At 69.0% G+C, this 19,358-nt stretch overlaps 2 protein-coding genes across 2 annotated transcripts in view; one reads left to right on the top strand and one right to left on the bottom strand.

Moving 5' to 3' along the window:
- POLN (DNA polymerase nu) overlaps positions 1 to 8,935 on the top strand; it is a 137,625-nt gene extending 128,690 nt beyond the window's left edge. Inside the window, 5 exon segments of the mRNA XM_081579010.1 lie at positions 3,389 to 3,456; positions 7,053 to 7,114; positions 8,529 to 8,621; positions 8,624 to 8,680; positions 8,754 to 8,935. Of these exon segments, the coding sequence (XP_081435136.1) occupies positions 3,389 to 3,456; positions 7,053 to 7,114; positions 8,529 to 8,621; positions 8,624 to 8,680; positions 8,754 to 8,798 (325 nt within the window). The 3' untranslated portion in view covers positions 8,799 to 8,935.
- A 3,669-nt stretch (positions 8,936 to 12,604) lies between these two features.
- Positions 12,605 to 19,087, bottom strand: NAT8L (N-acetyltransferase 8 like). Its single transcript, XM_081579144.1, has 3 exons — positions 17,916 to 19,087; positions 16,484 to 16,648; positions 12,605 to 14,666 (listed from the first exon to the last, which is right to left on the bottom strand). The coding sequence occupies exons 1-3, from the start codon at positions 18,289 to 18,291 to the stop codon at positions 14,299 to 14,301; spliced, it is 909 nt and encodes a 302-aa protein (XP_081435270.1). The 5' UTR covers positions 18,292 to 19,087; the 3' UTR covers positions 12,605 to 14,298.
- Positions 19,088 to 19,358: the final 271 nt, after the last annotated feature.

Raw genomic sequence — 19,358 nt, 5'->3', positions numbered from 1 at the left:
GGGCTGGAGCCACGGGGCCGCCCCCGCTTGCTGCCCACAGGCTGCGGTGGGACGGCTGGGGGCTCCTGACTCCCACACAGCCCAGCTCACCTGAACTGGACCAGCATGGGGCCTCCACGCCCTGGGCTCTCAGAGGCCCGCAGCCTCTGTCTCGGACGGCGAGACAGCCTCGGGAGGACCCTCCCTGCCCCTCTGCCCCGGGGGTGCAGGACTGCAGGGTCATCTCACCACACAGGCAGCCCTCTGCCCTCTGACCTCCTGAAAGGCCCCTGCTCTTCCGGCCACAGGAGGAGCAGCAGAGGTGCCCAGGGCACAGAGGAGACGACTGGGCCCACCAGGCAGCAAGGGGCGGCCTCACAGTACGCGAGGGCACAGGGACCTGGGCCACCCACAACGCAGGTGTTTGGGCCGAGCCCCACGGGTGCTGCAGCCCAGGATGCGCCGACCGCCCCTGCCGGGGTGGATACGAGCCTCCCAGCAGCTGGCCCTGCGGCCCCGAGTGACCGTCCATGCCCCCAGGCCCTCAGGGTCCGCACCCTCCTGGCACCCAGCCGCCAGCAGTGCCCGTGAGCGCGAGGCCATGAGCCGCCTCCTCCCTGGGGCGGCCGGTCAGCCCACAGCAGGAGGGAGCACTGAGGCTCAGCGTGACAGCAGAGGGGGCCTCACTGCCTCCTCCCGGCCTGCGGCCAGGCCTCCGCACTCTCAGCACTTGGAGCTGGGGCACCCGGAGGGGCGCCGCCCCGGGCACAGACGAGAGATGGGGTGCGGCTCTGCTGGGGCGTCTCCACAGGAGCGCGTTCTGTGCTGTCAGCGCGGGACGCGTGGACGGGAAATCAGCTGGCTTCCCAGGAAGCAACGGGTCTGACACCCGCACTCACCACCCACTTGGGGCACCTGCCGCGCCCCAGTTTGCAGTTACAAACACAGTGACGTCGCCGTCAGCCGTGGAGCGAGGTGTGAGTGACTCACGGTCCTGTTCTTCGGTCTCGGCCACACCAGCAGCTCAGAAGCTCACCGTGTGATTTCAGGAAGTGTGAGAACTCTTGCTGCTAAATCTGGAAGAAGTTACAAGTGCCTATTCTGAGTTCTGCCCATCAGAACACTGAGTCCCCTTGGGAGCCGAAGAGCACGCCAGAGGCCTTGAGGTCGGCTTCAGAGAGCAAATGCCCACGCCGCCAGCCGGGCTGGCTTCCGGGAGGACCGCGCCAACAGCCGCGATCCCAAGGCTGCACAGAAAACTCAGGCCCCCTGCTGGGGTCTGCCGGCTCCCAGCCGCTCCCTGTGGACCCCATGTGCCCTGTGGATGAATCCGCCCCACACCTCCCCCAACGAAGCTGGGCCGCACGTGCCTCGGCCAAGCAGCTGTCTCCCAGGTGGGCTCACCCCATGGGAAGGAGTCCAGCACCAGCGCTGGCTTTGGTTCAGAGGCTCATGGCGGCAGGCTGAGGTCCCTCTGGCTCCCTGGCCTTTCCCCTCTTGGTGCCAGCATGGAGGTGGCTGCTCCGGCGATCACAGCGCCTTGCAGACACAGCAAGGAAGTAGTGGTGATTGAAAGTGTGCCTGACCCTCATCTCCCCGCAAGTTAGCCCTTTAAAGGGGCTTCCTGGGAGTTAGTGGGGCCCTCACCTCCAGTGGCGGGGGCCCAGCCTCATCGCCACCCCACCCGGCCCCAGAGAAGGGGCGAGTGGGCCCGGGTGGCCTGTGCTTCTCGGTTACAACGTCCTGCCCTTTGGTCTTGAAGCTCCCTGCCCCCAGCCAGGACCCACCACCCTGCTGCCTGCTGTCGGGGGTTGGGGGGGTGCACCTCACCACCCCTTGCTGCCCCTTCCCTCAAGCTCTGTGCCTGCTGCGTCCAGGCCGTGAGGGGACGAGAACAGGGCATGGCCCCTTCCCTGGAAAGCAGCATGTTGGAGGCAGAGGCTGGCTCACACAGAGGGCAGACCTCCCACCCTGCCGAGGGCCGTGGGCACCGCACCATCGTCCCCTCCCTGAACGCTCAGGGGGTGCCTCCTCTGTCCGCCCGGTCAGGGGCTGATTCTGGGTCCGGGCTCATGGCCCCAGCAGGTGTCACCTGCATGCCTGGCCCTCGCTGGCCAGGTCCTGGGCAGCCACGCAGAGCTGCAGGGGCTGATGCCCAGGGGCTGATGCCCGGGGTGCCTGCCTCCTCCACCCCTACCCCGGGCACAGAGGAGCCAGCCATGGGCACGTGAGTGCAAGTCCTCCCGGGACCCCAGCCCCTCAGCACCACCTCTGCGGCCCCCACACCTCCTCCCACCCCGGTGTCCGTGTACCCTGAGGTGGGTGCAGACAGACCCCGTCCAGGGGATGCCTGAGGGCGCTCAGAGAGGGCACCGAGCAAGGACCTGCCCAGCGGAGGGGCTTGAGTGGGCATGAACCTTCCCCTGCAGCTCAGCCCCGGGCCCCGAGTCCAGGGTGAGGGGTAGGGGGTGCAGTGGTGTCTCAGGGGCAGGAAGTGGCCCAGAGGTCAGCTCTGAGGTGCCCAGGCTGTGGGCTGGGGTCATGTGCCTGCAGAGTGGCCTCACCTAGAAGTCAGTCCCTGTCGGGGTCTTGCCCCGTGATGGTCTCAGCTGGGGGTTCTTTAATGTCTACTGGAAAGAGCCGACTCATTGGAAAAGACCCTGATGGTGGGGGAGATTGAGGGCAGGAGAAGGAGGCGGCAGAAGACGAGATGGTTGGATGGCATCACCGACTCGATGGACATGAGTTTGAGTAAACTCTGGGAGTTGGTGATGGACAGGGAGGCCTGGCGTGCTGCAGTCCATGGGGTCGCAGAGTCGGACACGCCTGAACGACTGAACAGCAACAGTTGGGGTCTTCATCCCCTTTCTTTTTGTATATGTTTATCCATTTGCTCCTGTTTGGCCACGGCGAGGCTTAGTGGTAGCACATGCGGTCCTTGCGGTGCTTGGGCTCAGCGCCTGTGCCTCACGGGCTTAGCTGCTCTGAGGCACATGGGGTCTTAGTTCCCTGGTGCGAGACGGAACCGGCAGCCCCCGTGCTGGAAGAGATTCTCGACCAGGGAAGTCCCGGGTGCCGGGAGGGCTCTTCTCAAACACTCAGCTCCACCGTGTCCTCAGCTCCCTCTGGGGAGGGGGCAGGAGGGTCCCCAGGCCCTCGTCCTGACCCTCTGCCCGCAGTCGCCTCTCTCCTGAGCCCCGTTCTCGTCCTCCCGGAGGCTGGCCTGTGACGGTGCAGTGACCTCCGCCGCTTCGCCCCCAGGTCCTCCCACTCCCCTGAGCCACGGCCTCCCGGGCTGCCGGTGCCAAACCCCAGGCGGATTGCCCAGCGCCGTGGGGCGCCCTGCACGTCCCCCGCCCCGCGGCCGCCCCCTGGTCACAGGCAGAGGCCCTTCCCTTGTGTCTTGCAGGTTGCTTGCCCAGATTCACGATGAGCTGCTATTTGAAGTGGAGGATTCACAGGTTCCTGAGTTCGTGGGTGAGCTCCCAGGGGCCAAGGTTGCTCCTGTTTCAGGAATAGTTAAAGCTTCTCCTGGGGGCTCACAGGTCTCTTCCCTGCCCCCTGCAGGGGGCACCTGCAGAATGCTCAGGCTGGTCTAGGGGCCCTTGAGAGACCCAGAGGGCCACACCCCAGCCAGCAGCCCCCGGAGAACACCACGTGCCCTGCTGGGGCCCCGGAATATGGGGGCAGCACCGGGACCCCCCACTGCAGCAGCTGGGCTGCGGAACAGCGGCCGGGTCCACCCCACTGGCTGTTGGCCCGGAACCTGGCCCCCAACTCGGTCCTTGGGGGGGCCCAGGCCTCTTGCCATGGCAACTGCACCTGCAGCCACGGGGCCTCTTCCGCCTCCCGTGAGAGCAGGAGCGGATGGCCCCGCTGGTGGAGGAGGGAGGCCAGGCAGGGGGTCTCAGGGCTGGGTCCCCAGCTCCATGCTGGCTCTTGGGGGACAACTGGCCATGCCCCCCAGTGCCACCACCTGCCTGCAGACCTGCCTGTAAAGGGGAAACTCCGGGTCTCAGCACCTTCACCTTCAGGGACCACCCCTGACAGAGGCCACCCTGCACGGACCCACCCTGCATGACCCACCCTGCATGGGACCCACCCTATGGACCCACCCTGCATGGGACCCACCCTATGGACCCACCCTATGAACCCGCCCTATGGACCCACCCTGCACAGACCCGCCCTATGAACCCACCCTATGGACCCACCCTGCACGGACCCACCCTATGGACCCACCCTGCAGGGACCAACCCTATGGACCCGCCCTATGGACCCACCCTGCACGGACCCACCCTATGGACCCACCCTATGGACCCGCCCTATGGACCCACCCTGCACGGACCCACCCTATGGACCCACCCTATGGACCTGCCCTATGGACCCACCCTGCACGACCCACCCTATGAACCCACCCTATGGACCCACCCTGCACGGACCCACCCTATGGACCCACCCTGCAGGGACCAACCCTATGGACCCGCCCTATGGACCCACCCTGCACGGACCCACCCTATGGACCCGCCCTATGGACCCACCCTGCTCGGACCCGCCCTGCACTGGTCCTCACCCTACACCCAGTCCCCACCCCACACGGTCCTATGTGGTGGCTGTGGGTTTGGAAATGCCACGTCTGAAACAAACCATTTGAAGGGAATGCTGTGCGCTCACTTGCTGGTTAAAAAGGAAGGAGAAAGTCCCACATTTGGAAGGGAGCCCCTTAGGAACAGTCCTGTTCCCCTCGTGGTGGCAACCGCTGGCCACCACAGGCAGGTGGCGAGGCGAGGCTCCCTGAGACACACAGGGTTCTCCGCCCGCACTTGGGAGCCACCCCCTGGCGCTGTGCTGGGAGAGCCCCGGGGTCACGACCTGGCCAGGCACCACGAGACAGGTGACCCTGGCGTGGCCGGGGCTGGCTTCTGTCTTTGAAATGCTGGATGGTCACGACACACCCGGTCAGGCCCAGGGAGCAGACACCTGCGGAGCGGGCTCGGAGCGCGGGTGACCACAGGGAGCGCCAGCTCCGCCCGGCGCTTACTTGGGGTATCTCAGTGGATCCGTCTCACAAACGAGGGGACACAGGAGGGCCTGGTGTCGTCTGCACACTCGGTGAGGGGCCGAGGTCCCGACTCCCCGTGGGAAGCCCTGGACCCCCCGCAGTCCCCAGGGAGACTGGGGCCTCTGCCGGCGCCCAGAGAGCAGCCTGGGGCCCCCCAGCCCGACCCACTCCCCTGTCTCCACCAGGGTCCTCTGCCGGCACAGGGGCAGCCGCTGGTCCTACTGCAGGCGCCCCAGGCCCAGTGCCCTGCGAGGCCGCCTGAGCCCCGAGGCTGTGGAGGGGCAGGCAGCAGCCGCCAGCCCCCGTCCCTCTGTGCCTTCTGCAGTCTTTGTACCCCAGCGTCAGCTGACTCGGGGCGGGAGGAATGTCCTCTCATCTAAGGGGCAGAGGGCTTGGCACAAGCACTGAGGAAGCCGGAGCTGGCCAACCCCGCCGACCCCGCCGCAGGCCGCTCCCGTCCCCAGACCCCCTGGTGACCGGGCTCCCAGCCTCCAGCGCCTCCGAGCTGTCCTTGTGACTTCGCTGGCACCTCCACCTTCACAGGGGTTTCGGCAGGGGTGCAGGCCATCCTGCCCAGGCTGGCCATCTGGGGGTGGGCGGTGAGTGGGTGGGAGGCAGGGGGCAGCGGCGGAGAAGTGGGGGGCTACAGCGCCCCTGGGGGCCAAGGGCCCTGCTCCCCAGGGCTCACAGCTGGGCCAGTTAGGGTGCCTCAAGCACGTGCTGTGGACGCAGCCAGTGGGAGCTGGAAGCCATCACAGAGAACTGCGTGGCTGCTCGGGCAGCGGGGGACCATGGCCGTGTGAACCCGGGGGAGCCTGTGGACTCGGGGGGAGCCTGTGGACTCAGGGGGACCCTGTGGACTCAGAGACCCTGTGGACTCGGGGGGACCCTGTGGACTCGGCGGGACCCTGTGGAGTCGGGGACCCTGTGGACTCGGGGGGACCGTGTGGCCTTGGGGGGAACCTGTGGACTCGGGGGGACCGTGTGGCCTCGGGGGAACCCTGTGGACTCGGGGACCCTGTGGACTCGGGGGGGACCCTGTGGACTCGGGGGGGACCCTGTGGACTTGGGGGGGGACCCTGTGGACTCGGGGGAACCGTGTGGCCTCGGGGACCCTGTGGACTCGGTGGGACCCTGTGGACTCGGGGACCCTGTGGACTCGGGGACCCTGTGGACTCGGGGGAACCTGTGGATTCAGGGGGACCCTGTGGACTCGGGGACCCTGTGGACTCGGGGGGACCGTGTGGCCTCGGGGGGACCCTGTGGACTCGGGGGGGACCCTGTGGACTTGGGGGGGACCCTATGGACTCGGGGGAACCGTGTGGCCTCAGGGGGACCCTGTGGACTCGGCGGGACCCTGTGGACTCGGGGACCCTGTGAACTCGGGGGGACCGTGTGGCCTCGGGGGGAACCTGTGGACTCGGGGGGACCGTGTGGACTCGGGGGAACCGTGTGGACTCGGGGACCCTGTGGACTCGGCGGGACCCTGTGGACTCGGGGACCCTGTGAACTCGGGGGGACCGTGTGGCCTCGAGGGGACCCTGTGGACTCAGGGACCCTGTGGACTCGGGGGGGACCGTGTGGCCTCGGGAGGACCCTGTGGACTCGGGGGGACCGTGTGGACTCGGGGGAACCGTGTGGACTCGGGGACCCTGTGGACTCGGGGGGACCGTGTGGCCTCGGGGGGATCCTGTGGACTCAGGGACCCTGTGGACTCGGGGGGGACCCTGTGGACCTGGGGGGAATCCTGTGGACTCGGGGGAACTGTGTGGCCTCAGGGGGACCCTGTGGACTCGGGGGGACCCTGTGGACTCGGGGGAACTGTGTGGACTCGGGGGGAGCCTGTGGACTTGGGGGAACTGGGTGGACTCCAGGGGACCATGTAGACTTGGGGAGACCGTGTGAACTCAGAGGGACCTTGTGGACTCGGGGGGACTGGGGAGCCGGGGCCAAGTGTCCTCCTGGCACTGGCTCTGCCTGTGGGCTCGAGCGGCCTCCGTCTTGCTCTGTCCAGCCCTCGTCCGGGGAACCATGGAGGCCTTGCAGCACGTGCCGGCGCTGGAGCTGCAGTTGCAGGTGAGGGGCAGAGCCGCAGGCCACGCTCAGCCCTGCCAGCCCTCCCCCAGGCCCCCGCCCGGCCCAGGTGTGCCCAGGACATGCCAGGCCCATTCCAGCCAAAGCGCTGGCGGGCAGCTCTCAGAGGGGCCCCGGGTCCTCGTGGGAAGAGCTCCGAGTCCGGCTCCCCCAGGAGGTGTGGGAGGTGGAGGGGTAACAAGGGGGCGGGAGGCCCCAGAGCCATGCAGACCGCCCCCTGAAGGGGCAGCAGGCAGCTTGGAGCTGCTGGAAACAGGCAGGAAGGGCGGGTCTCCCTTCACCCCTGCTGCAGGAGCGGCCTGCTCTGCACCATCCGCTGTTCACTCCCCACCCCCCCGACTTTGCCCTGTGGGAGGCAGCTTGGCAGTGTGGAGGAGCGCCCCCGGGCCCAGCCAGGGGTGGGACCACCCGTCATCCAGGGTGGTCTGTGCTTGTTTTCCTGGTAGGTGGAGACGTGGGGACCCCGAGGTCCTTGGCAGCCCGGGAAGCCTGACCTCACCCCACTAGTAGCCCCGTGGTGGCCACTGCAGTCCCCCCCACAGTCCAGTGGGGACGGAGCTGTTGAGCTGTGGTCAGGGCCCACTCAGGATCAGGTCCAAGGGAGAGCTCTCCAGGGCCCTCTGTGCCCCTCGGAGCCGGCTGGCCCCACAGGGGCCCACAAGGCACCAGGACACCCCCCATCCCTGAGCCCCTCACCTGGCCCAGCCCCTAAGGCCTCCCTGCCGCACACAAGCCCTGGCAGGTGAGGGGCTCAGCCAGGGTCAAGGCATCAGGACAGGGTGGGTGTGCTGGAGCCTGTAAGCCTGCCAGTGTCTGTGAGAGTGTGTGAGTGTGTGTGAATGTGCATGTGTGTGTATCTGAGAGTGTGTGAATGTGTGTATAAGAGTGTGTGCATGTGTGTGAGTGCCTGAGTGTATGTGTCTGAATGTGAGTGCATGTATGTGTATCTGAGTGTGTGTGAATGTGTGTATGACAGTATGTGTGTGCACGTGTGCATGTGTGTGTGTGAGTGTATGTGTCTGAATGTGTGTGTGTGCGTGTGTGTATCTGAGTGTGTGTGTGTGTGCGTGACAGTGTATGTATCTGAGTGTGGGTGAATCTATGAGTGTGTGCATGTGTGTGAGTGCATGTGCGTGTCTGAATGTGTGTGTATGCATGTGCGTGTGTGTGCGTGAGTGCATGTGTGTGTGTGAGAGTGTGTGAATGTGTGTATGAGAGTGTGTGTGTGTGTGCATATGCGTGTGTGTGTGCGCGTCTGTCCCTAGCAGAGTTGCCAGGGTGTCTAGTCGCGTGTCTGGGCAAGGGGCTGCCTGTGCACCGTGGGCCCTGGTCTGCCTGCCAGGGGGCCCGAGAGGTGGCCGGGAAGGCCAGGCACTCACTTCTGCTGCCCGCACAGGTGCCCCTGAAGGTGAGCCTGAGTGTGGGCCGCTCGTGGGGGCACCTGGCACCCCTGCAGGGGGCCCCCGGCCCCGGCCCTGGCCTCACCGACGTCCCACCGAGTCTCCAAGCAACGGCTGGGCCCCTGCCAGCCCCGGAGCGCCGACCCCGGCCTGCCAGCCCCGGAGCGCCGACCCCCCCCTGCCAGCCCCGGAGCGCCGACCCCCGCCTGCCAGCCCCGGAGCGCCGACCCCCACGCCCGCATTTTTCGCCTTCATTCTGTCTGTAGCCCCAGGCAACAGCGGAGGAGAGAACCGGCCTCCACCAGCCGGTGGTGCGGCCTCCCCGAGGTCAGAGCTTTGTGCGTGGTCAGGGCCACCTTCCCCTGGGGCCTCCTGCAGTAAACGCGCCTCTCGAGGAGCTGTCCTCACCTGTCTGTGTGAATCCTTCCCAGGGGTGGGAAACCAGGTCCGCGGCCCTCGGCTACTCGGTCAGGACTAGCACCCCAGCCATTCCGGGTACCCCCGCCAGGCAGCTGCTCCGCATATCACAGGAGCCGGGGAGCAGCCAGCAGACTGGCTCCCAGAGCCCCCGGGCCAGCCCGTGGGTGGTGGTGCCCTGGGCGGAGAGCACGGCCCAACCACCCTCCTGAGGGCTGGAGGGGCCTGTGTCCGGGCGCTCGCCAGCCGCTTCTCACAGACACCCCGGGCCCGAGGGAGGGTCTGGCCTGAGCACCCCCAGAGCCTCCCCGCGGCCTGAGACAGAGTCGCCCCCCATTGGACAACAGGGACACAGGCCAGTGGGGTCACCTCGCCGGACGGGGCCCAGCAGGCCTGCCCTGCCCCGGCTCACCCCAGGGTCCCCCTTGCAGCCTCACTTCTGCGTCCTGGTCTGGGTCCGGGCTCCGCGAGTCACCTCCAAGGGGGGCGCGGTGCTCCCCCAGGCAGGGCAGGCCGGCAGGGCTGAGGGGAGCCCTCTCCAGGAGGGGAGCAGGCCCGCCCCCCCCAGCCTGGACCCCGGCCTGTTTTACGGCAATGATCCTGTGGGACACGGCCTCACTCTTCTGGGTGACGGGGTCATCGCCGCTTCCCATGCCCAGGCCCGTTTTCTCATGGTCTCATGGCTTCAAAACGTTGTTGCTGGTCTCCCAGGCGTGCAGGGCCCGATGGCCAGGCCTGACCCTCGCGGGGAGCATGGGGCCCCCCCACACCACTGTGTCTGGCGTGTGTCAGCATCTGAGTGACAGCCCGTCTTCACGCCATCACCACAAAGGCAGAGACCACTGCCTCCTCATATGGAGGACCTTGCGCAGACCAGCGACCGTCCTGGGGGCGCCTTCCTGGGGCTGGGCCGGGCCCCTGTGCATGCAGCAGCCCCATGGGGCGGGTGGGACCCAATCAGACTCAGAGAAGGGGGCACACGGGACACCCCGGGGGCGGAGGGGGCATGCCCCCACCCGGAAGGCGGCCAGGGCAGGAGGGGCTGGCCAGGGAAAGGCCCGCGTGGGCGCTGTCACACTGGGTGTGCTTCAGCAGCCCCGGGGCATGCGGGGCGCCTCCCCCCAGGGTCTCAGCGCCCCCGTCCCTGGCTGACACCCCAACCCCTACCACAGCCCTTCCTTACAGGACCTGGAGGTCCCACCCAGCCCCACCCCTCACCCCATCCCGTGAGCCCACGGCTCCGAGGAGCATCAGACAGGCAGGCAGACGCAAGCTGGCAGGGCTGCCCGCTCGGGGCCGCAGACACAGGAGTGGGCCCCCCCGCCCACGGGTCACCCCCCCCCCACCCCCGCCCCGGGGTCAGGGGGAAGCCCAGCATCTCAGGGAGGAGCCCTTCCCGGCCCAGTGTTACACAGAGGACACGGCAAGAAAGCACGGAGCCCAGTTCCATCAGCTCGAGTTTTATTGAGAAAACAGCAGCATCGGAGGCCGGGCAGGCGCAGGGACATAGCCGCGGCCGCTCCCGCAGCTCACACACGCACAGCGGGCCAGGGACCCCTCGCCCGGCAGCCCGCGCCTCCAGAACTCGGCACCCCTCGGGGCCCTCCCATGGGCCGCGGGGCACATCCTGGGGTCTCGGGACAGCCGGGCTGTCCTGCCGTGCGGGGTGCACCGACAGTGGACTCAGTGAGTGACAGCAGCCCGGGGCCACAGCAGTCAGACAGCCTGGCCCGGGGCCCCATATCCCCAGACCTGATCTCCGCCAGCCCGCAGAGTGTCACCGAGTGACCCTGCCCTTGCCAGCCTCCCCACAGTGCCAGCGCCCTGGGTAAAAGCCCACCCTGGGCACCCCCGCTGCACGTGGGCCGGTCCAACAGCCTCAGCCCGGGAGCAAGGAGGGCTGGGACCCAGGCCGGCTGAGCCGGAGGAGAGTAGACGAGGCCTCAGGGGCAGCCCGCCCTGGCCAAGCACCCCCGGTCCCCCGGGGCCCTCAGACACCAGGCTCTCCCCCTGTACACGTGCACACACACGGGCACACGTGTGTATACCTACCCACAGGCACACATGCACACACAGGCACACCCCTTCTCCGAAGTGGCTGATTATTGCTGTTAAAAAATCGCATCCAACACTGGTAGTCAGCGGACCTCACGCTGCCGCCGGAAGCCTGTCGCTGGCACTCCGAGCAAACGCAGCCCAGGATCTGCCCGCGTGGGGCCCAGAACTCAACCCCAAAAAGGCCCCAGGGCCACCAGCTGAGGTTCAGGGGCCGGAATGACGCACAGCAGTGGCTTCGGACAGGCACGGGAGCAGGGGCGACACACGGCGCGCGCCAGGGAGGGCCCAGGGCCACCGTCCAGCAGCCTGACACGGACAGCCCCCAAGGGCAGGCAGACTCCTGCACCCACTTTCAGCATGCCCCCCCGAGGCCAGAGCCAGGACCGGGGGCCCAGAGAGCCTCCAAGCCCTTGCCAGACATAGGAAGGAGCCCCCCACCCCAAGGACCATCTCTGAGAAAGGACCCCCAGAGCAGGAGGGGGTCCCTGGGACCACGTGGCCTCCCGGTCCAAGCCCCTCATCTGTCCGCCCCCAACCCCGCCCGGGGCCAGCAGGGGAGGCCAGCCCCGACAGACGGAGGGAACGGGGGCACGGGGGGCGGACACCACCACAGCCCCACGTGTGGCTAGACCACCCGGCTGGCCCCAACACATGCCCACCACCGGCTCTGGCCGCCCGCCCTCAAGACCAGCTGCCTGAAGAGCCTGTACCTGGGCAAGGCCTGCCAGCCACGGGTCAGGACACTGGAGCCTCAGCCGCCCTGGGTCCCGGGACCCAGACGGGCCCATTGGGCCAGCGCTTCAGACCAGTCTAACAAAGACATGCTCAGGCTCCGCCTCCCGCTTCTGCTGCCTGGAAGCTGGACCCCTGAGTGCGGTGCCAGGCCCAGGGCTGGCCTTCCTGCCTAACGAGGCCCGGGAGTCGGCAGGGCCAGGAGGGGCCCAGGGCCGCCCATCACACCCCCAGGCAGGACGCCGGGGGGGACGCTTCACAGAGGTAGAAGTGACATCAGGATTTCTACAAAGGTATAAAACACAACGCAGTGCATGTTTGTGGAGCAGTTAGCTCCCAGGCAGGGGTCCTGACCCAGGCTCAGCACGCACCCAGCCTGGGGCACAGGGGCACCACTGCCCACCTCAGGGCCAGGCGGCGGCCGGACAGCAGCGTTCCGGACACGCGGCCACCCTGCCACACCCCTCCTGGCGTCCATCCCGGCAGCAGCAAAGGGCAGAAGGGGAGGTGGGGGGCCCAGCCTGCGCCCAGCACCCTCCAGCCTGTCCGCAGGGGTGAGGGGGGCAGGGGTGACGCAGCAGGAGCAGACGTGGGACAGGAGGGGCCACACCCCTTCCAGGAAGGGGCCCTCGAGGCACTCCAGTCCCCACCAACAGACGCCGACGGCCCCCCGCCCACGTGCCCCCACCAGGGACAGGGGCCCCTAAGGCACAGGGTCGGAGGGAGCCCACAGCGTCCTAGAGCCACCGCCGGACAAGAACACGGCCCGCCAGGCCCCAGGCCAGCCGCAGCCCCGCCGCGCCCCTTGCCACCTAAGGCCACCCCGAGCCGACACCAAACCAAACAAAGAGGAAAAAGGCACAGCTTTGTTTTCCGTTTTGCTAAAACACTTTACGTCTGTCTGTATTATCCAGATTAACAAAATCTGAGAGCTGCAAGAAAATAGCGGGCCGATTTCTGTACAGTCTACAAAACTCCCACCCCCCCGCCCGGGGGCGGGGCGCCAGCGGGGAGAATGTACAGGGGAGCGCGGGGTCTGTACAATGTTCTGCGAGTTACCTCAGCCGCTCACGGCACCAAGGGCCCCCCAGGAGGCCAGGCGCATCCCGCTCAGAGCGCCTCTGAGGACGCGCTCTCCAGGGCCCCGCACGGGGGGCCCAGGTCAGTGGCCCACGCCGCCTGACGCGCCTTGGTGGGCCTCTACGCCCCTCCAGCCACCACCACTCCCAAAAGCCCCTGCCTGCGACCTGGGGCAGGGGGTGAGCACTCCGAAGGTGCCCCGCTCCTACACTGGACGCTGCTGGCAAGCGGCTCCCACCCGCGCCCGCCCAGGAGTGCCCTCGGGGGGGAAACGACAGTGCCCTCGGGGGGGAAATGACGTTCAGTCAGGGTCTCCCTCCAGACTCCAAACCAACCCTCCACCCCCGGCACCCACCCCCACCAAACTGGGCCGGAAATAGTGCATATTCTAGACCACACAGGTGTGTGTGTGTGTGTGTGTGTGTGTGTGTGTGTAGGTATCAACTACCATTTTGTCCCAAGAGTTAAAGTCATGCAGAGTGCTATTCTGTCTAAATAACTTATTAAAAAATAGGTCGGCTTCAGGCTGGGAGAAGCTATGGGCTCAGTGGTGCGGGCGGCAGCCTGGGTTGATCAAATTTCACAGGACAGAGACTGGCCGGCCGCTGCGGGGCAGGAAGTCCCCAGGGAGGCCCGGGAGCAGCCACCACGCCCTATCGAGCTAGCCCTGGGGGAGCGGGGACCCCCACAGCCGCCTCCAACCTGCCCTCTCAGAGGGCCCTGACCGCGGCTGGACCACACGTCGCTATGGGAACCACACCTGGATGACGACGCCAATCAGCAAAGCCCGGGCAGAGGAGGGGCAGGTACCAAAAGGAAAGAGGGGGTGATCCGACGTCGAAGCAGAGCTGGACTGGGGGAAGCGAGGGGCAAGGTGGACAGCAGGGCTCCAGAGACCGGGGTGGGGCCGGGGCGCTCACCAGTCTGGGTCCAGTCTGGGCGAGGCGGGGGCGGGGGGCTGCGGGCATGCGGCATGCTGCAGCCAGGCCACATCCTCGGCATGCACGGAGCAAAGCGGCCCGCGGGCAGCAGGCCACGCCCACTGGGGGGCGGACGGCCGAGCCCCCGCCTCGCTGCCGCCCGGGGTCCGCTGGGCGCGGGGGGCCTCACCCCAGAGGCTCTGTGCTTGGTGGGCAAGGCGGTGCCCCTCGCCACCTCAGGGCTAAGCGGGACGGGGCGCTCCGGCCGGGGCCAGCAGCTGCGTGGGCTCGCGGCGGGGGCTCACGCTGTCACTCTTCAGGGCGTGGCCCGACTCGGGGAGGGCGAGGGGCGCAGCTGGAGGGACCACCCACCTTCCCGAGGGTCACTGATGCACACCGGCCCCCGGCATCCCCCAGGAGCCAGCCAAGGAACCGTGTGGTGTCGAAAAGGGAGGAGCCCAACACACACGCCAAGGTGAGCGTCTGAAAGCGGCCCGGGCGGCGGGCGGGGCGGGCACAGGCGGGCGGGCGGGGCAGGGTGGCGGGCAGACGGCGGCGGTCACTCCTCGCGCAGCTGCAGGCGGTAGCGGTGGTAGCGGACCTGGAAGAAGAGGCGCTCGGCCAGCGAGAGGGTCATGCCGGGCATCACGTAGCGGTCACTTGAGCCCATGTGTCTGAAGCCCAGCGACTCATAGAGCTTGTGGGCGGCCACCTTGACGGCCGTGGTGCCCAGCACCACCGCGGAGTAGTTGTGCACCAGGGCGAACTCCAGCACCTTGCGGCCCAGCGCCTTGGCGATGCCCTTGCCGCGGAAGCGCGAGTCCACGGACATGCGCAGCAGCTCCACCGTGTTGTCCGCCACGTGGGCCCGTGCCGCCACGATGCCCACCACGTTGCCGTCCAGCACGGCCACCCAGAAGCAGGAGCCTGCAGGGAACAGGGAGGAGGTCAGGGCCGCGGGCACCGCCGCCTGTCGGCTGGCCCACAGGGCCCCTCTGGGCCGAGCGCGGGGCTCAACCTGCCTGCCGCCGACAGCAGCCCTGGAGTCACCCTGTCCCCAGGCGAGGCTGGGCAGCGAGCCCTGTGGCCAGGCTAGCCGCCCCCACTCCCAGCCCAGACCGATGGCAGCCCGGTGCAAGGCAGGAGGGGGAGCTGAGAGGCACAGGACGGTCAGAGGGACGAAGCCGGGAGGGGAGAGGCCTGGGGGCGCCATCTCCTCTGGTGACCTGAGGCCCAGGGACTCCAGGAGGCTAGGCGGGGATGGTGCCCACTCCAGGGAGCCTGGCCTGCGCACGCCCTACCCACGGGCACACCGGCCTCCACTGCCATGTCCTCCCTCGTGGGAGGCCTAACCTCCCACTAATGTGCCTTCACGTGACCCCGCCTGGAAGACACTCTTCTCCCGTCCGCTTGACACCTCAGGGTCCCCCCCTGCCTGCTTCCCCAGCACGCCCCCTGCCCCGGCCTGTCACCTCTGCAGGCGGGAGTCTCCTCACCGCCAAACCCCTAGACAGAGCCCGGGCATGCAGCCAGAGCTCGGGAATAACCGCCCCCACCCTGCTGACCTGCCCACTGGCCAGGGGCTCGGGCTCTCCCCACCCAGCCAGCCCGGGTCAGAGTTCAGCACAGCCTCAGTTTCCCCAGAGCAGGAGCAGCCGCCACAAGCCCCAGTGCGGCGCCGCATCCAGCCTTTTCCCCCAGCAGGGTCTTCCTGCAGACCCACCAGCTGTCTCAGCCCCTCTGATCTCACATCCAGGGGGACTGCGTCCCAGAGAGGGCGGGGCCATTCCAGGCTTTGGTGCTCAGGCCCTCCCGTCCTGGGCAGAGCTGGGCTGAAGCTCCAGGACGCTGATAAGATGCTTTGTTGGGGCTTGGGAAAAGGTCAGGGAAAACCGAGAGTGCTCAAGGCCAGCCAGACAGCTTCGGGGCTGGGAAAGGACCAGCCGCCACGGCCCAGAGCTGGTCACGCCAGGCAGGTCACCCCTGCCCTGGGAGCCTTGCTTTCCCTGGCCCAGCCACCCTTCCCTGCCACCCTCCAGGGTCCTACTAGACTCTCACCAGCCATTCAGGCCCCTCTCCACACAGACCTTCCTGCACCTGGGGGACCCTCACGTCCCAACTCCAGTCACGGAGAAAAGCCTACCCCTGCCCACAGGCCGGCCTGGAGCATAAACTCCCTGGAGGCAAGGCTCCAGAGCAGGTGCCAGCCCCTCTGTCTACAGAAAGCCAGGGCCGGGGCAAGACCCTGGGATTAGTAAGTGGCCCAGGGACCAGAAGTGGAAGCCGTGATGTGAGACCCCCATTCTCCTAGGGTTCTCGTCCCCCTGCCGTGCGGTCCCCTGTCCTGCCACTCAGGGCCCCAGCATTCCGGTCCAGCCCGGGACCCACAAGACGCACTCAACAGGCCCCAGGGGGTGAGACGGACACCAGGCAAAGGGCAGCGGCAGCCCGAGCAGCAGGCGGGTCAGCATGGCCCAGGGCCAGCTCGAGCCAGCAGCGCCCGGCCCTCAGAGGACATAGGAAGGAAGCCGGCCACACTCCGGGAGGAGGACCCAGTCCTGCCAGGCCGGCCCTGCCAGCCTGCGGCACCCCACCCCTCGGCCAGCGCCCTCCTCCCCAGGAGGCTCAGTTCAAGGGGGCGCCCAGCCCAGGCCGCCCAGTGCCAGGCCCACCGCAGGGCTGCTGGGGTGGGGGGGCTGTGCGGGGAGGAAGGGCTGGGGCGGGGCGAGGGCCTGGAGCCTCACCGGGGGGCTTCATGTAGTACTGCTCGATGTCGGCCATGTCCGTGTGCAGCGCGCAGTCCAGGTAGGCGAGGACCACCTTCCGGCTGTAGTAGTAGCGCAGGGCCAGCAGCCCTGCGGGCACCAGGCAGGTCAGCAGCAGCGAGCGCGTCAGGGCGAAGCAGAGCGCTGCGGGAAGAGGCGCGCTGAGTGCCCGCCGGGGCGGGGCCGCCCGAGTCCCGCACCGCACTGGCCCCGGGTCGATAACCACCGGGCCGTGGGCAGAGGAGACCCCAAGCCCACAGCCCGGCCTGTTTTCTCTGGAAAAGCAAAGACCATCACAGCTGCCACTTCCACTTGGCCCTGTTGGCAAACTTCTCGCCCGTGAGGACGTGATGCCGTCACACCTGACATCACGACTTCCAAGTGTCCTGAGCCCAGCAGCGGCCTCTGGCAGGCTGCCCTCAACCGCGGGCGGGCACAGGTCAGGGCATGACTACGGAGGGGGGGGCCTGCCCATCACCCCGGACCCTTAGCTGGGGAAGGGAGCTTGGCCCATATCCTGGCCCACATGAGGCTGGGAGGAGTCCAAGAGCTGGCAGGCCAGGCACCGTCCCTCTCTTGGGAACTTGGGGGGCCCCACCCCAGCCAAGAACCCTCAGGGCCGGCCTCTGGGCCTTGTGAGGACAGGGGCCAGGGAGCAAGGCCGAAACGGGCCTCCAGCGCTCGGAGGCAGACGTGCCTGCAGTGAAAGGCCTCCGACGCGTGACCTTGGGAAGTCCCGCCCGCCCAGCCTCAAGCTCCACATCTAGGAAATGGGGAGAACCGCCCTCCCGCTGCAAGGCTTCAAGGGGCCAAGCCTCAAAGCCCCCCGCGGGGACGCCCGCGTCAGGCCCACCGCCCCTCGCCCCGCCTCCTCGGCGCGCTCCCTCCGCCCGGCACCCCGGGGAGCTGGCTGCCTGCCCCTCATAAATTAGCACTTGGAGCCGGCGAGGCAACCTCCCCCGCCCGGCGGATTATATATAGTTACACGCGCCGGGCGCGGGGCCTCGGCGGCGGGCGCTACCTGCCGCTCCCCCGCCCCCACCCGGGATGACCCGGGAGGGGATGCCGGTGGAGACCCCAGTCCTCCCCGCCCGCAGCCCCTGCACCCAGCCCGCACCGGTTCCCACGCCCCCGCCCCGCGCGCCTTGGCCCGGAGCCCGGACTGGCCCCAGCGCCGGGGGCCACCTCTCCCCGGGGCCGCCGCAGAACTTGCGCGTCCGAGGGGAAGGCAGGGGTCCCCCTCCCTCCCGGGAAGAAGCCCGGGGCCGAGGTGGGGGGGCGGTGGGCGGCGAGAGGGCCGGAGGGAGCCCCGTGCGCGTCCCCAGAGGGCCGGACGGGCGCGGACTGCGGCAGGCCGGGGTGCGCCCCGCGGCCTCGACCCCGCCGCCCCGCCGGGTCCCCGCGCACTGACCGGCCAGCAGGGCGTAGAGCAGCTGCGCGCGCGGGTGCTGGCGCAGGCCGCGGAAGGCCGTGTTGGGGATGCGCTCCATGATGCCGTCGTAGAAGATGCGGCGCGCCGCCTCCTGCTCCGCCGCGCGGAACTCGCGGATGTACACGCCGCGCCCCTCGGGAGGCTCCGCGCCCCCGGCGGCGCCGAGAGCCTGGGGGCCCGGCGCGGGCGGGGGCGCGGCGGGGGCGGCGGCCGGCCCGGGGGCGGCGGGCAGCGGGGGCCACATGGCGCCGGCGGCGGCGAGCAGCGCGTCCTTCTGGGCCCCCGGCAGCGCCTCATGGTCCTCGGCGGCCACGATCTTCGTCTCGCAGACCATGTCGGGAGGCCCACAATGCATGCACCCGGCCGGGCGGCGCAGCGCAGGGACGCGGGCCGGGCGGCGGGCCCAGGGCAAGGGCGCGGCGCCCTCGGACCCGCGGCGGCGGCGGCGGCGGCGGCGGCGGCTCAGGAGCGCGGGGCGTAGGCGGCGGGCGGCCGGGGCGCGCGCAGGGAGCTGCGCCGCATTTTGGAGAAGTATTTATAATGCAGCGGCGCCGGTGCAGTCGCGGCGCCCGGGGTCCCGCAGGGTCCTAGCGTCCACTGCATTGGCTGCCGAGGGTCACCATGTGATCTCGAGGGTGGGTGCAGACGCCGCCCCCGCGCCCGCCCGATGGCACACTCGGGCGCTGCACCGCGGCCGGTCGGGGGCGGCACGGGCGCCCCCGGGGCGCGACAGAGCGGCCGAGCCCCCGCGAGGCCGGCCGAGGACGAGCGAGCGTGCGGCTGGGGGTCGCAGCCGGGGTCCCGGTCCCGAACGGGCGCTCCGTGGGACTCCTGGCCGGGCGCCTCCCGCCCGGGCCCTGCGCCCCCGCGCGCGCCGCCGGTGAGCGCTCGGACCTGGGGCCGTGCCGCCGGAGCCCGCAGCGCCTCGTCCTCCTGCTCCTCCTTCTCGGCCGCCGGGCGCTGTCACGGAAGCGTCTCCGTCTCCATCTCCCGCCCCTTTGTCTGAACGCGGCGCTTGACCGAGATCCTGGGGAGGGGGCGCCCTGGCTTGCCCCGCCCGGCGCCCCTGGAACCTGCGCCCGGGGCCGCACGGGCTGGCGGCGCGGGGACGCGGTCAGAGCGGGATCCGATGCCCACGCCGCCCGCAGCCCAGCGGGTCCCCGCGCTCCTATGCCGGATCCCCAGCGCCGGCGCGGGGGCGCGGGGCCCGCAGCACCCCTCCCGGCTCGGCCCCCGCCCTCCGCGGCCCGCGCATGCGCCCCGCGATCTCGGTGCAGGTGCTGGGAGGGTGCTCGGCGCGCGCCCCGGGCCCCGCGAGCCCCCCGCGCCGACGCCGCGGGCAGGGGGCAAGTGGGGCAAGCGGAAGGGGAAGGGCGGGAGTCCCAGGCCCGCCCCCAGCGCTCGACGAGCCCAGGCCCCCGG

Source organism: Giraffa tippelskirchi, chromosome 1 (assembly GCF_054371585.1).
Source record: "Giraffa tippelskirchi isolate mGirTip1 chromosome 1, T2T-mGirTip1v1.2.pri, whole genome shotgun sequence".
NCBI lineage: Eukaryota > Metazoa > Chordata > Mammalia > Artiodactyla > Giraffidae > Giraffa > Giraffa tippelskirchi.
Note: the sequence above shows the minus strand (reverse complement) of the source record. Positions and strands in the feature narration are given on the sequence as shown.